This window comes from Oratosquilla oratoria, chromosome 4, assembly GCF_046742065.1.
Source record: "Oratosquilla oratoria isolate Oo_2021 chromosome 4, ASM4674206v1, whole genome shotgun sequence".
In the NCBI taxonomy this organism is placed as follows: domain Eukaryota; kingdom Metazoa; phylum Arthropoda; class Malacostraca; order Stomatopoda; family Squillidae; genus Oratosquilla; species Oratosquilla oratoria.
Genome location: NC_134780.1, coordinates 28477888 through 28491483, shown reverse-complemented (window position 1 = coordinate 28491483; position 13596 = coordinate 28477888). Strand labels below are relative to the sequence as shown.

At 36.7% G+C, this 13596-nt stretch overlaps 1 protein-coding gene across 3 annotated transcripts in view; it reads left to right on the top strand.

Moving 5' to 3' along the window:
- LOC143024715 (uncharacterized) overlaps positions 1-13596 on the top strand; it is a 54307-nt gene that overhangs the window by 27107 nt on the left and 13604 nt on the right. For 2 of the 3 annotated variants that reach the window (XM_076183777.1, XM_076183778.1), the window contains one exon: positions 10463-11045. In XM_076183777.1, the coding sequence (XP_076039892.1) occupies positions 10463-11045 (583 nt within the window). Of the gene's footprint in view, positions 1-199; positions 340-10462; positions 11046-13596 lie in introns of those variants that run through there. The other variant, XM_076183779.1, reaches the window with a different exon arrangement.

Here is a 13596-nt window from a genome sequence, read left to right as displayed (position 1 = left end):
AACACTAAACAAACCATTGGAAAAGCCTGTATCCTACAGACCAATCTCATTACTATCCACCACATCCAGGCTGATGAAGGAATTAGTAGCAGAAAGAAATGCAAGCACTGTCCAATTCACCTAACCAACATGGATGAGACCACGAACACACTACTCATAAACATTAGCAACAAAACCTGGAGGGCTTCAACAAGGAAATCCCATCAGTCTTCCAAGTCTGCTGTTTCTGAAATAAGAATAATGTCATCCACAAGTCTTAGATAATTGAAATATTTACCATTGATCTTCAAACCTTTCTCCTCCCAGCTCAAGCTTCTGAAAATTTCTTCAAAGCATCCTGTAAATAGTTTGGGTGAAATTGTATTACCTTGCCATACTCCTTTTTCAAAAAATATCTTTTCCATTTCTTTATGTAGTTAAATTACAGTAGTAATTTTCACACAAATGCTTTCTAGGACATTTACAATGTGTTTGTTTGCACTCTGCTTGTGTAATGATAGTATTGCTGTTTGTTTTACCAAGTCAAAGACCTTGTTATCTACAAAAACAAAATAAAGATGTATATTATATTTCATTTTCTCAGTTGATTCATCATCTAGAGCCAGATATCTGCTTCTAAGGCCTGCCTCTTCACTTGATTCATTGATAATTGGAAACTGAAGCAAACAGGAATATCTAAATTAGAATTAGGAGGAAATGTGAACATAAGCAGAAATAATGTATAAAAATTTTCAATCAGTACCAATCAAGTAGGTATATATTCCATTTACCAAGGGCTCTCTCCCCCTTACCAGGGAGTTAGTTAAGTCAAAAGGCAATACCCACTCCCACCCATATCACTCCCACCAATTCCACTCCCATCCACCACCCTTTCTTTCCTTTCATCTTAGCTCCTCATGGATGATAGGTCATCAAAGTATCCTGCCCACTGCCCTGGGTCAGAAACAATGCAGCAAGACACAGCACATCCACAGCAAGGCTGCTTCATTTAATTGGTGCCCCCCCCCCCTCCATCCCCTCATGCATAAAAAGAGAAGAAGGGGACAAAGCCCATCAGGCTGCATCAGAATACCATTCATACAGAATCACTCCCTACCCAACCATCACCTCCTTGCATCATAGTAACTACACAACCATTCTCAACTGACCCCTATCTCCTTCCTTCTCCCATGCTCAACAGACATTCCTCTCTTGCTTAACACCTTTTTCACCCCATCTATCCATCTCATCTGCAGTCATCCCCTCAAGTTCACTCCCCCCACCTCTGCATTGTACACTTCTTTTACTAATCTTTCTTCACCCATTCTATGTCCAAATGAACCCAATACTCTTTCATTACCCCTATCTGTCATATCCTTTTCCATCCCAGTTCTGCCTCGCCCCTACCATGCCGCTCAGATATTTCATCTCAAACACATTCAAAATTTTCCTCTGTGCCTCTTCTAAATTCTGTTTCTACCTCTTACAGTGCTTGTTGGCTTAATCACTCCTTATAGTCTCTGCATTCATACCCAGATGCCAATTTCTCATGACACTGTTTAATCCTCCGACATTTACTTCCTTCTCTCAGTCTACAACTTACTTTCACCTCCATTCCTCCCTTTCCTGCCACATGTGACCCCAGATACTTAAAGCTCTCCACTTTCTCCATCCTCTCTGCTCTAAGACTTACAAAGGATTACAAAGGCGGAGCATGCCGACAGGAGACCTTTTGGTCCATATCTAGGTTGGATGCAAAAAAAAATATATAATAATAATAAATTAATGGATAAAAACTATAATAATGTAAATAACAAATAAAACTTACTTCCAACTGCCATCCTCTCTCCTTGTATATCTCATCACCTTACTTTTACCCACATTTACCTTCAACTTTCTCTTATGGCATACCCTCCCAAACTCAGTCACTAACTTCCTTAATTCCTCCTAAGACCCTACAACAAATACAGTGTTGTCAGCAAACAACTGTCACCACTTTTCTCCATTTTCCTTAACCATCTCCAGCCCTATCTGCCCATTACCCTTGCATTTAGCTTCCACACCACCCCATCTGTGTACTTATTGAACAGCCATGACATGATACATCCCTGACACAGTCCCACCTTTACCTGAAACCACTCTTTCTCCATTTCCAATTCTAACACAGGCTCTACTACTGGCATGAAAACTTGTGAAAGCACTTAACAGCTTTTCCCCATTCCCATATATCTACAAAACCTCCCACTGTGCATTTCTGCCTACCCTTTCATAAGCCTTCTCCAAATCCATAAAGGCCCAAAAAACACATATGTGCCTTACCACAAAAATCTGATCCATGCAACCCCTACCTTTCCTAAACCCACACTATTCCTCACCAATTACTCCCTCTCTTCCTCTCCTAATTCTCCCTATTAAAACCCTCCCTTATACCTTCCCAACTACACTCAACAAAGATCTCTGTGAAACTACTACACTCACATTGGTCCCCTTTTCCCTCATAAAACAGAACTATACAGGCACTCCTTAAGTCCTCAAACACTCTACTCTCTCTGAGACACACATTAAACAGCCTGACTAACCAGTCCACTTGTACAAAACCTCCATTCTTCAAACACTGCAAATGACACACATATAATCCAGATTCCTTACCTGCTTTCATCATTTTCAGAACTGTATGCACATAATTTTTCTTATTTCTTCTCCATTTTTCTGTCCCATCTCTGTCATTTTCTCAGTGTCTCCCATTGCTACCACCAATCCCTTTCTAGCTTTCTCCACATTCAGTATATATATATATAAATATATATATATATATGTATATATATATATATAATATATATATATATATATATATATACACATATATATATACATATATATGTATATGTGTATACAATATATGTATGTATATGTGTATATGTATGTATATATATATATATATATATATATATATATATACATATATATACATATATCTCTAGATATATATGTATATATATATAGACATCTATATATGTATATGTGTATACATATATATGTATATGTGTATATATATGTATGTATATATGTATATATATGTATGTATATTAATGTATATATACATATATATGCATGTATGTATGTGTATATATATTATATAATGTATATATACATATGTATGCATGTGTATATATATATATATATATATATATATATATTATATGTATATATACATATATGCATGTATGTGTATATATATATATATATATAATATATGTGTATATATTTGTGTGTATATATATATATATAAATATATGTCTATATAAATATATATATATATAATATGTATTTTCCTAGTTGTATTTTACAGGAAGGGGAGCTATGCTTGTGGTGTCCCGTCTTCATATCTCATTTTATCTAGACTGTTTTTAAATTTGTGTATTGTTTTTGCACACACCACTTTCTCATCTAACTTGTTCCAAACATCTATTACCCTGTGGGGAAAGCTGTTCTTTTTCAGGTCTCTTCTATAACTGTCTTTCTTGATTTTCTTTCCGTGTCCTCTTGTATTTCTACTATCCCATTTTATTAGATCCTCTCTATCAATAGTGTCTGTGCCTTTCATGATTCTATAGATAGTTATCAAGTCTTCTCTCTTCTTTGCTCTAATGTCTGTAGCTCAAGTTTTACTAGTCTCTCTTCTGAGAGTGTTGGTGCCAATTTCGTAATTGCTCTTTGTATTCTTTCAAGTTTTGTTATACAACCACTCCTCGTTTAACGACCTACTCGGTTAACGACAATGCGGAGTAACGACGGGCTTTATCATTTTATGACAGACCAATATTCGTTTAACGTAAATCTCCCGAAGTTACGACGTCGTGTACGATAAGTTGGCTGAGGCAAATTTGTATGATGTTATAAATGAACTTGTACGGTGGATATTAGCTGTGATGTAAAGTGTTCTGAAGCTTAGGTCTACATTACCATCCTGCAAGCTGCAAAAACTACCTGGGGTACAGTATATACCAGTATTGGTAAATTTTTAGTTTCGACCATGGGCGCAATATAGCAATAGAAAATTAATTATTAATTTTGTAAATTATAATGTATCAACATAATATGCAATTCTGTGAGCGGAAAAAAAAGGGTGCTCAAACAGATTTTGTAAGTAACGAAGTCGTGTCGGACGAATGGTACGCCATGTTTGTTATGATAGATGCCGACGTCGAAGAAATGAAAGGATGATAAATTCGTCTAACCTAAACTAAACTAACCTAACCTGTGTTTAATAAATCATTACCTGCAAATTAAATGTCATCCGGCTCGTCCTCGTTGACGTCGTCGAGAGGGACGTTGGCAGGCTTTTCAACCACTCTCTCAGCTTGCGGGGTATACAAAATTCTTGCAGCTTGAAGGAATGCATGTATCTTTGCTCCATAACATTCCTTCAAGAAAATGTACCAGGCGAGGTACTATCGGAAGTACCTAGGCCGTCAATTGACAGATGACAAATTGGCGTCCCGATCCTATGCTATCGACTTCGTTCATTAGCATATTTGCTTGTAGCAAGGTATTTTTTATTTTCATTTCCGCCCACAAAATTGCATATTACATTGATACATTTTAATTTAAAAAATTAATAATTAATTTTCTATTGCTATATTGCGCCCATGGTCGAAACTAAAAAAATACCCCGGTATTTAATATGGAATGTCAGCATACGCGGATTTGGTCATACACGGTAATTTCAGGAACCTAACCACTGCGTTATTTGAGGGCTTTCTGTACTATCAAAACAGTAAATAAAGCTTTAATGTACTGTATAAAAGAGAGAAAATACACGAAAATAAAGATACATGTATTGCTGGACATTGTACACACAGTACATGTACGTATATGTATACACTAGCTTAGCGACCAATTCGGTTAACGATGGCGACGCTGGTCCCAATTGTCGTCGTTAAACGAGGAGTGGTTGTACATTTTTTTGCACTTGGTGACCACGTCGTCGCTGCATATTCCAGTCTTGGTCTTATCAAAGAGACTAGTATTTTGTTCACCATTTCTTCATCCAGGTATGTAAATGCCACTTTGTTCTTATTGAATTATAAGTGTCCCCCAAATTTTTTTTTATGTGTTTCTCAGGGGACATATTATTCATAATAATGACTCCCAGGTCCTTCTCATTTTCTACTTTTTTAATTTCTTCTCCCAATTTATATGATCCCACTATTCTTTTTTTGCTTCTTCCAAATTCCATTATACTACACTTCTTAATATTGAATTCCATCTCCCACTTCCTACTCCATTCCCATACTTTATTGAGATCACTCTGTAGTGACTCACAATCTTCTTCAGTGTTCACTTTTTTCAACAATTTTGCATCATCCACAAAGAAGCTCGTATAACTTTCAATTTCTTTATCCATATCATTAATATATATAGCAAACATTATTGGGGCCAGAACTGTTCCTTGTGGAACTCCACTTATCACTTCATCCCAATTAGTGTCTGTCATCACCACTCTCATTTTTCTTTCATGTAAGAAGTCTTCCATCCACTTCAGCAGTTTGCCCTGTATTCCTCCTGCAGTTTCTAATTTCTTTAGCAACTTCTTATGTGGCACCTTATCAAAAGGTGTGTTCTGCACCCCTCTTGTTCTCTTCTAACATCCGGGGCCCATTTGTCCCCTTCCTCATTTCCTTCCATTTTCCTCAGTAATCCCTCTCTTCTTTTTCTTCACCATCCCACTACACCACGAGCTTTCCCCTTCCCTATTAATACAGCAAAGGTACTCCCTCATTGAGATCGATGAAACTAAGTTTCCTTGTAGTTCCATGTATTTACGTAGTTGTATTTACCTAGTTGTATTTTACGGGAAGGGGAGCTATGCTCGTGGTGTCCCGTCTTCATATCTCATTTTATCTAAACTATTTTTAAATTCATGTATTGTTTTTGCACACACCACTTTCTCATCTAACTTGTTCCAACTGTCTATTACTCTGTGAGGAAAGCTGTTCTTTTTCACATCTCTTCTATAGCTGTCTTTCTAGATTTTCTTTCCGTGCCCTCTTGTATTTCTATCATCCCATTTTATCAGATTCTCTCTATCAATAATTTCTATGCCTTTCATGATTCTGTAAATAGCTATCAAATCTCCTCTCTCTCTTCTTTGCTCTGGTGTCTGTAGTTCAAATTTTGCTAGTCTCTCTTCATATGATAGTTTTGAAAGTGTTGGTGCCAATTTTGTAATTGCTCTTTGTATTCTTTCAAGTTTTTTTATACATTTTTTTGTACTTGGTGACCACATCGTTGCAGCATATTCCAATCTTGGTCTTATCAGAGTGATTAGAATTTTCTTCACCATTTCTTCATCCAGGTATGTAAATGCCACTTTCATTGTTCTTATTAAATTATAAGTTTCTCCAAAAATCTTATTTATATGTTTCTCAGATGACATATTATTCATAACAATGACTCCCAGGTCCTTCTCATTTTCTATTTTTTTTTTTTCCTTCTCCCAATTTATATGATCCCACTATTCTGTTTTTGCTTTTTCCAAATTCCATTATACTACACTTTTTAGTGTTGAACACCATCTCCACTTCCTACTCCATTCCCATACTTTATTTAGATCACTGTAGTGACTCACAATCTTCTTCCGTGTTCACTTTTTTTAATAGTTTTGCATCATCTGCAAAGAAGCTCATATAACTTTCAATTTCTTCATCCATATCATTAACCTCTTCAGTACGGGCCTTAAATCTCGCGGGCAGCAGCCGATGCCAGCCATACGACTTGTAATAATACTCACATCATAAAATATAGTCACCGCTTATATCGATCGTTCTCTCTTTCACCCGTGAATTTTGATAACCATAGAAAATGTGATTACAGACAGTTTAGAGAGTATGTCATTACGGAGGGGCAACTACAATAAATATAATCAAGACGCCGATATGGCAGCCTCGCGTATCTACTTGCTCCTCATGACGCCTACGTATGCGGCACCGTATGGAAGGGGTTAATATATATAGCAAACATTATTGGGGCCAGAACTGTTCCTTGTGGAACACCGCTTATTACATCATCCCATCTTGAGTGTTTGTCTCTTATCACTACTCTCATTTTTCTTTCTTGCAAAAAGTCTTCCATCCATTTAGGCAGTTTGCCCTGTATTCCTCCTTCAGTTTCTAATTTCTTAAGCAACTTCTTATGTGGTACTTTGTCAAAAGCTTTTTTTAGGCCTAGAAATGCACAATCAGCCCATCCATCTTTCTTGTATTATATATATTAGCCTTGAATAGAAACATATTAAATTAGTGACGTATGATCGTCCTTGTCTGAATCCAAATTGCCTTGGATTTAGCACGCTGTTTTTTTTCTAAATATTTTACCCATTTACTTTTGATAATTCTTTCACAAATTTTTGCTATTGTACTTGTTAGAAAGACTGGTCTATAGTTGGTAGGGTCTTCTTTATTACCTCCTTTATATATAGGTACTATATTTGCTTTTTTCCAATCTTTTGGAACTTTTCCTTCTTTCAAGGAACTACTTATTATGCTATGTATTTTGTCTGCCAGTTCATTTCTGCATTCTTTCAAAATCCAGTTTGCTATTTCATCTGGTCCATGCGATTTTCTAACATCAAGATTACTCAAGTCTTTCATTATTTCATTCTTTGTTACTTCTATTTCTTTCATAGGGGGGACTTTCTCTTTCCATTCGATCTCTTCCGGTTGTATGTTCTCCCTTGTAAACACTGATTTAAAATGCTTGTTCATAATTTCCGCCATTTCTATTACCTCTGTGTATTCAACTCCTCGTTGTCTTAATTTCTCCAAATCTTGTTTGTTTTTCAGTTTGTTGTTTACAAATCTGTAGAATAGTTTTGGTTGATCTTTACATTTTTCTATGACATCTTTTTCATATTTTCTCTTTTCCTCTCTGCACGCTTGTACATACTGTATTCATTTCTATAACAAGTATATATTTTCAATTTTTCAGGTCTTTTGTCTTCAATTTGGTCCAAGCTTTGTCTGTTTTGTCTTTTAACTCTCTACAACTTTTGTTGTACCAGTACTTTACATATTCTTTTTCTTGTTTTTGTCTTGGGACATACTTTTCTACTCCTTTTTTATCTTTTTTTTTCTTCAGAATATTCCATTTCTCTTCTACTGTTGTATCTTTGTGTATTCTTTCCCAGTTTTCATTTTGAAAGAATTCTCTTATTTTATCAAAATTTGTTTTTTCATACATCAATCTTCCTTTTCTATATTGCTCATTACTTTTCATGTATTTTTTCTCATTTAGTTCTAGTTCTATCAATATGTGGTCACTTTTACTTATTGGTGCCTGGTATTCTATCTTTTCCATTATTTCAGGTTCTGATGTGATTATTAGGTCAAGTCTCAATGGTTCTTCATTTCTATACCTAGTGTTCTCTTGAATCCATTGTGTCATTGTGTGGTCAATAATCATCTCAAGTAGAACATTTCCCCATGAGTCTTCTCCACCCTTTACGGTCATCTCTTCCCGGCAGATTTCTTTGCAATTAAAGTCGCCCATCATAACTATTCTTCCTCCATCTTCCATTATCTTGTTTAATGTTATTCTTGTGTCTTCTAACATACTTTTATGTTCACTCTCTTCCCACAAGGCTGTTTTTGGGGGCACGTAGTTTATTACAAACTTTCTGCTCTTCTTATCTCTGTCTTCTACTTCTATCATAATCATTTCTACTCTATTCTTTCCATATGTGACACTCTTCATGTTTATATCCTTCTTAGTCAGGAACATAACTTCACTCCCTTGTTTTATCTCTCTGTTTCTAATCCAATAATTATATGCATTGTGTCCTATGCTGTTGGGTGATAGTGGATCTTTTAATTTTGTCTCAACAATTCCCATTATGTCTGGTCCTTTTTCCTTCAGATACTCGTTCAGTTCATTCAGTCCTGTTATTAATCCATCTATATTTGTGTAGGACACTCTTAACTTTCTGTTATTTCCATTGTATTCTCTTTTTCTTTTTTGTTTCTCTCTGTTATGGTCCATTTCCTCAATTTCATATTCACTACTCTTCAGTAGAATTCTTCTTTTTCTGACTCCGTTCTGGTCTCGTTTTTTTCCTTAGCTTCTTGTCTTTTCCTTTTTTCTTCCTCTCTTTCCTCTTTATTCATTTCTCTTTTTATCCATACCTTTTTATATTGTTCACTCTTTGCTAGTTTACCTGTTTTCCCTAAGATATTCTCTGCTGTCGTTTGTGACCTGAACTTAATTTTAATTGGTCTGGTCTTATCTGTACTATATTTTTCAAGCCTATACAACTCTTCAATTTGTTTTTCTATTTCAGGTTCATCTTCCTGAACTAATTCTAATAAATTTACTTTTTCCTTTTCTTCTTTAATTCTTGTAGTCCTATTTAGATTAAATTTTTCTTTTATCCCTAAGGTAATTATACATTTCTTTTTATCTGCTAGGTCTCATACTTTATTTTCTTTCTGTCTCATCACTTTAATAACAGTGTCTTCAGTTTGTTCTTTCATTTGCTGTTTCACTATTTCATTAAATGCAACTTTGTTGTTTTCTTGGACTTTTTTCCAACCCTGTACTTCTTTTGCTATGGATTCTTTATTCTCTGTATTTTTCCTTTTTAATTCTTCATTCTCATCTTTTACTTCTTTTAGTTGTCTTTTTAGTTCTTCTATTTCCTTAGGGTTTGGTTCTCTTTCTTTAACTCTTCCAATTTATCAACTCTTTGTTGTATTTTTATGATTTCACCAAACCTACTCTCCCAATGTTCGGTCACTTTCTCTAGTTTTTCTTCTAGACTTGCTAATCGGGTGAGGTTGGCATCCCCCCCTCATTAAATCCATGGAAACTATTATTTTCACTTTCCATTGTATTATTATCTATATTTCTGATCTTAATGCTTTTGCTGATATTTTCGATTTCCCTGGTGTCATCAGCTGAGCGTTTGTTTACAGATTTCCTGTTGTCAGTGGGAGCCCGTTCGTCTCCCTCCTCATTTCCTTCCATTTCCCTCAGTAATCCCCCCTCTTCTCCCCTTTCATTACCTTTCTACTACACCACGAGTTTTCCCCTTCCCTGTAAATACAAGAAGGTACTTCCTTGACGTTGAGATCCGTGTAGAATTTTGGATTTTCTTCGGAGCTCCAATCCTCGTCGTCCATCCGACGACAGTGTGTGTGTGTATAGAAACAGTGTTGGATGTTCATGTTCTTAGGGGGGGAGAGTAGGGGAATATCAGATAATTTTTATAGGGGAAGATATATATATATATATATATATATTATATATATACACATACATATATATATTATATATATATATATACACATATACATACATATATACATACATACATACATATACTTTCAAGTTTGACATTTATTCTGAATTGGATGGTTCATCTGCAAATACAAATCTGTTTTGAATGTGTTGATGTATTAAATGTTCTGTTGTGTTGTTTTTTCAGTTCAACTTGACCAAACCATGGATAACATCAGACATGCAGAAGGAAGCACAGGCGGAATTGGTGCACCTTCAGGCAATTTTTGATGGAACAGACTCCAATTGGATGGACTGCACTAAAATTACTTCTCTTGTGGCCAGAATGAGAGCAGCTAAAAAGGAGTTTATGGCTCAGAGAAATAAGAAAAGAGATATTGATATGAAACAGGAGAAGAAATTTAAGGAGAAAGAAGGAAACAGACAAGGAAATATTGAAATAACAAAAGACCTTGAAAAAAATCTTAATAGTGATCCTGTAGTCATAGAAAAGGCAGCAACTTCACTGCCACAAAGTTTAGGTAGCCCTACTCCAAAGGCCTTGGTCAAGGCATTGCAAGCTGGAAATCAGTTTGAGGTCTTGTCCACGTCTTTCCCTTCCAATACAGTACAAACAGTTATGAAGAATAAAGATTCTTCTGAAGGTTTAGTGAGGATGGTCAGTAGCAGTGTCCCAGAAAAGGTTTCCAGCTCACCTGTTGGGGAGGGACTTCATGCCAGTTTTGGAGAGACTTTGAGAAGATCAGATGATGTCTGTAGAAGTTCTTTAGGTAAGTAGCTTTGTTGGATTTTCCTTATTTTGTAATTAACATGCAAGGATTACAGTCACCGAAAGGAGGGGGTTAGGTCTTCCTTATCTGCAGTGACTCCAATCTCAATATTTTGAAGCCCTCTACATTCTATCACCTGCCTAAGAAGAGGGGAGCAATATCTTGAAATGGGGTTCAAGTGGTGCCCCTGGGTTACACCAAGAGTAAAGAAATGGCTGAAACTGACAATATATTCTATCAGGACCCTTGCTACTAAGTAACATTACCTTCATTCTTCCAACTATCAACCATAAGTCCTCCAGTGAGGACATGTGATGGTGGGGGCAGGAGATGGGGAATTACTGAAATAACAAGTGACCTTGTTATTTCATGCTACTCCACATGCTGTGTTAGCATTGGGAGTAGCACTATTCAGGAACTGCTCAACTTACCACACATGAGGAAGAGGCTAGAAAAGGTGCCTCAAACATAGCCTTCTAAACCTAACCTGGCTGGGTAGTACCCCCTAGGATGATCAATCATTTTACTGCATGAATAATGTATCTAAAAACTAAGAGCCTCTCTATCCTTCTCCCCATTCAATAACTCTGAGATACTCTACCCATCTTGCCCTTACTGCCTTCACTTCTATTAACATGCAACCTGCACCTTTCACCTTTTCTCCATCTGACTCACCCTACCTCACTCTCTTCACGTCCATCCAAAACATATTTTTATTCTTTTAAAAAAAAATTCAGTCATATTCCTTCCTCCTTTTACTTCTGCTTTCCTCTTTACCTTTCTCACCTTATGTTTTGCTTCTCGTTTATAGCACCTCTCGTGTGTTTCCCAAGTCCTACCTTGCAACCAATTCATATATACATGCTTCTCTTCTACTACCACATTCACCTCTTTTCCCCCACTATTTACCACCCTTCTCTCTATGCCCTCCTTATACCACATTCCATCCTTTCACACTGTGTCACTTCCTCCTTAAAACATACCCATTCGTCTCATACCTCCCCTTTTTCCCTCACCACTTCCCACTCTTCTTTCAGTTTCTCCTGGCATTATTTCTTCTTTTCCTTCCCATTCAGTTGTGTAACTCTCATGACCTCTTCCTGCCACTCATTTCCTCTTTCTCTGCTTATCCTCCACTCTCAATTTTCTGTCAATCATAAAATGATTTGACACTCTCCCACTCTTTTCCCAGAAAACATGAATATGCAGAACTCTTCCTATCCTTCCTTTGGATACCATTACAAAGTCCTTTCCCTATCATCCCTTCTGTCCACCATCCTCTCCCATGCATACTTGTACTTGTCTCCCTTCTTAAACACTTTTTTACAATCAACTCCTGTTCTAAACACGTCTCCAAAATCATCTCTACACAAAGATTCTTACCTGCTATCCTGAACTGCCTATTGGCTCGTGCTCTTCTCTGGCATTGAGATATTACAATGCTACATTTTCATTTCTCCTAAAATTCACTAAACACTCATTTGAATCTATCTAGTTTTTCTTTCCTTTTCCATTTTCTCAATACCAGATATATATACACTCACAAAAACCCACATCTCCAATCTCATTTTCCTTCACCCAAATCAACCATGAAAACTCTTCCATTCCATCATGCACTTTCCTATCCAATCATTTATCAGGAGACCCACTCCTTCCCTCCCTCACTCCCTTATTACTCCTGACAATCTTTCTGCCACACTACTAAACTCAAAGTCACCTCTCACATACTGCCAGTCTCTTCTGCCAGCTAGACCACAACCACCCACATTAAAGGACTAAATTTAGGGTTCTAGTTGCAATTATCCCAGACTATTTTATCTCTTGACTTCTTGTAGGATGAGCATAGAGCAGAATCCCTAGCCCCATCACTGTCCCACTTAGTCACCTTTTATGACTCTCATTGGATCAGTATGGCAGAAACCTTTTCCCCCTACCACAGGGGATAAAAAGAGGTAGTTATACAAGTGGTGAAAGAAATTTTCAAGGGAACAGCATAAAAGAGGGAGAGTGGTAGTACATACATACATACATATACCAAGGCTTTCTCCCCCTTACAAGGGAGGTAGCCAAAAAGGAAAAGGCATAAAATCATTCCCACCCATTTTATCCCTGAAAACACTCCACACCCCTCCACCCTCCCTCCCATCTTAGCACCTAGATGACGGGTCATCCCTGCACCCTGTCCACTGCCCTGGGTCAGAAGCAAAGGTAGTACAAATGTAGCATAATTTCTCAGTGAATACAGATTACACTCTAACAAAGACAAATGATCTTTGGCTGCAGTTCATAGGGACACCCCACATTAGTCCTTAAAGTATTGGATGCATGCTCATGCACTCACAACTGCATGATAACATGTAATCAGTATTACATCTAAAAAAAGATTATTCTGCCAGACATAACAATGAGAAGTGGTTAACCAACTTCATAGGTGGCTTTCCTTTTACTGGTACCATGTAACCTAGTACCTATTGCATGGTCAGATTGTCAGCATTTAAATCAACTCCCCACCCCCCCACTGGTCCTGCCAGTGAGGAGGGTGGGTTGGATA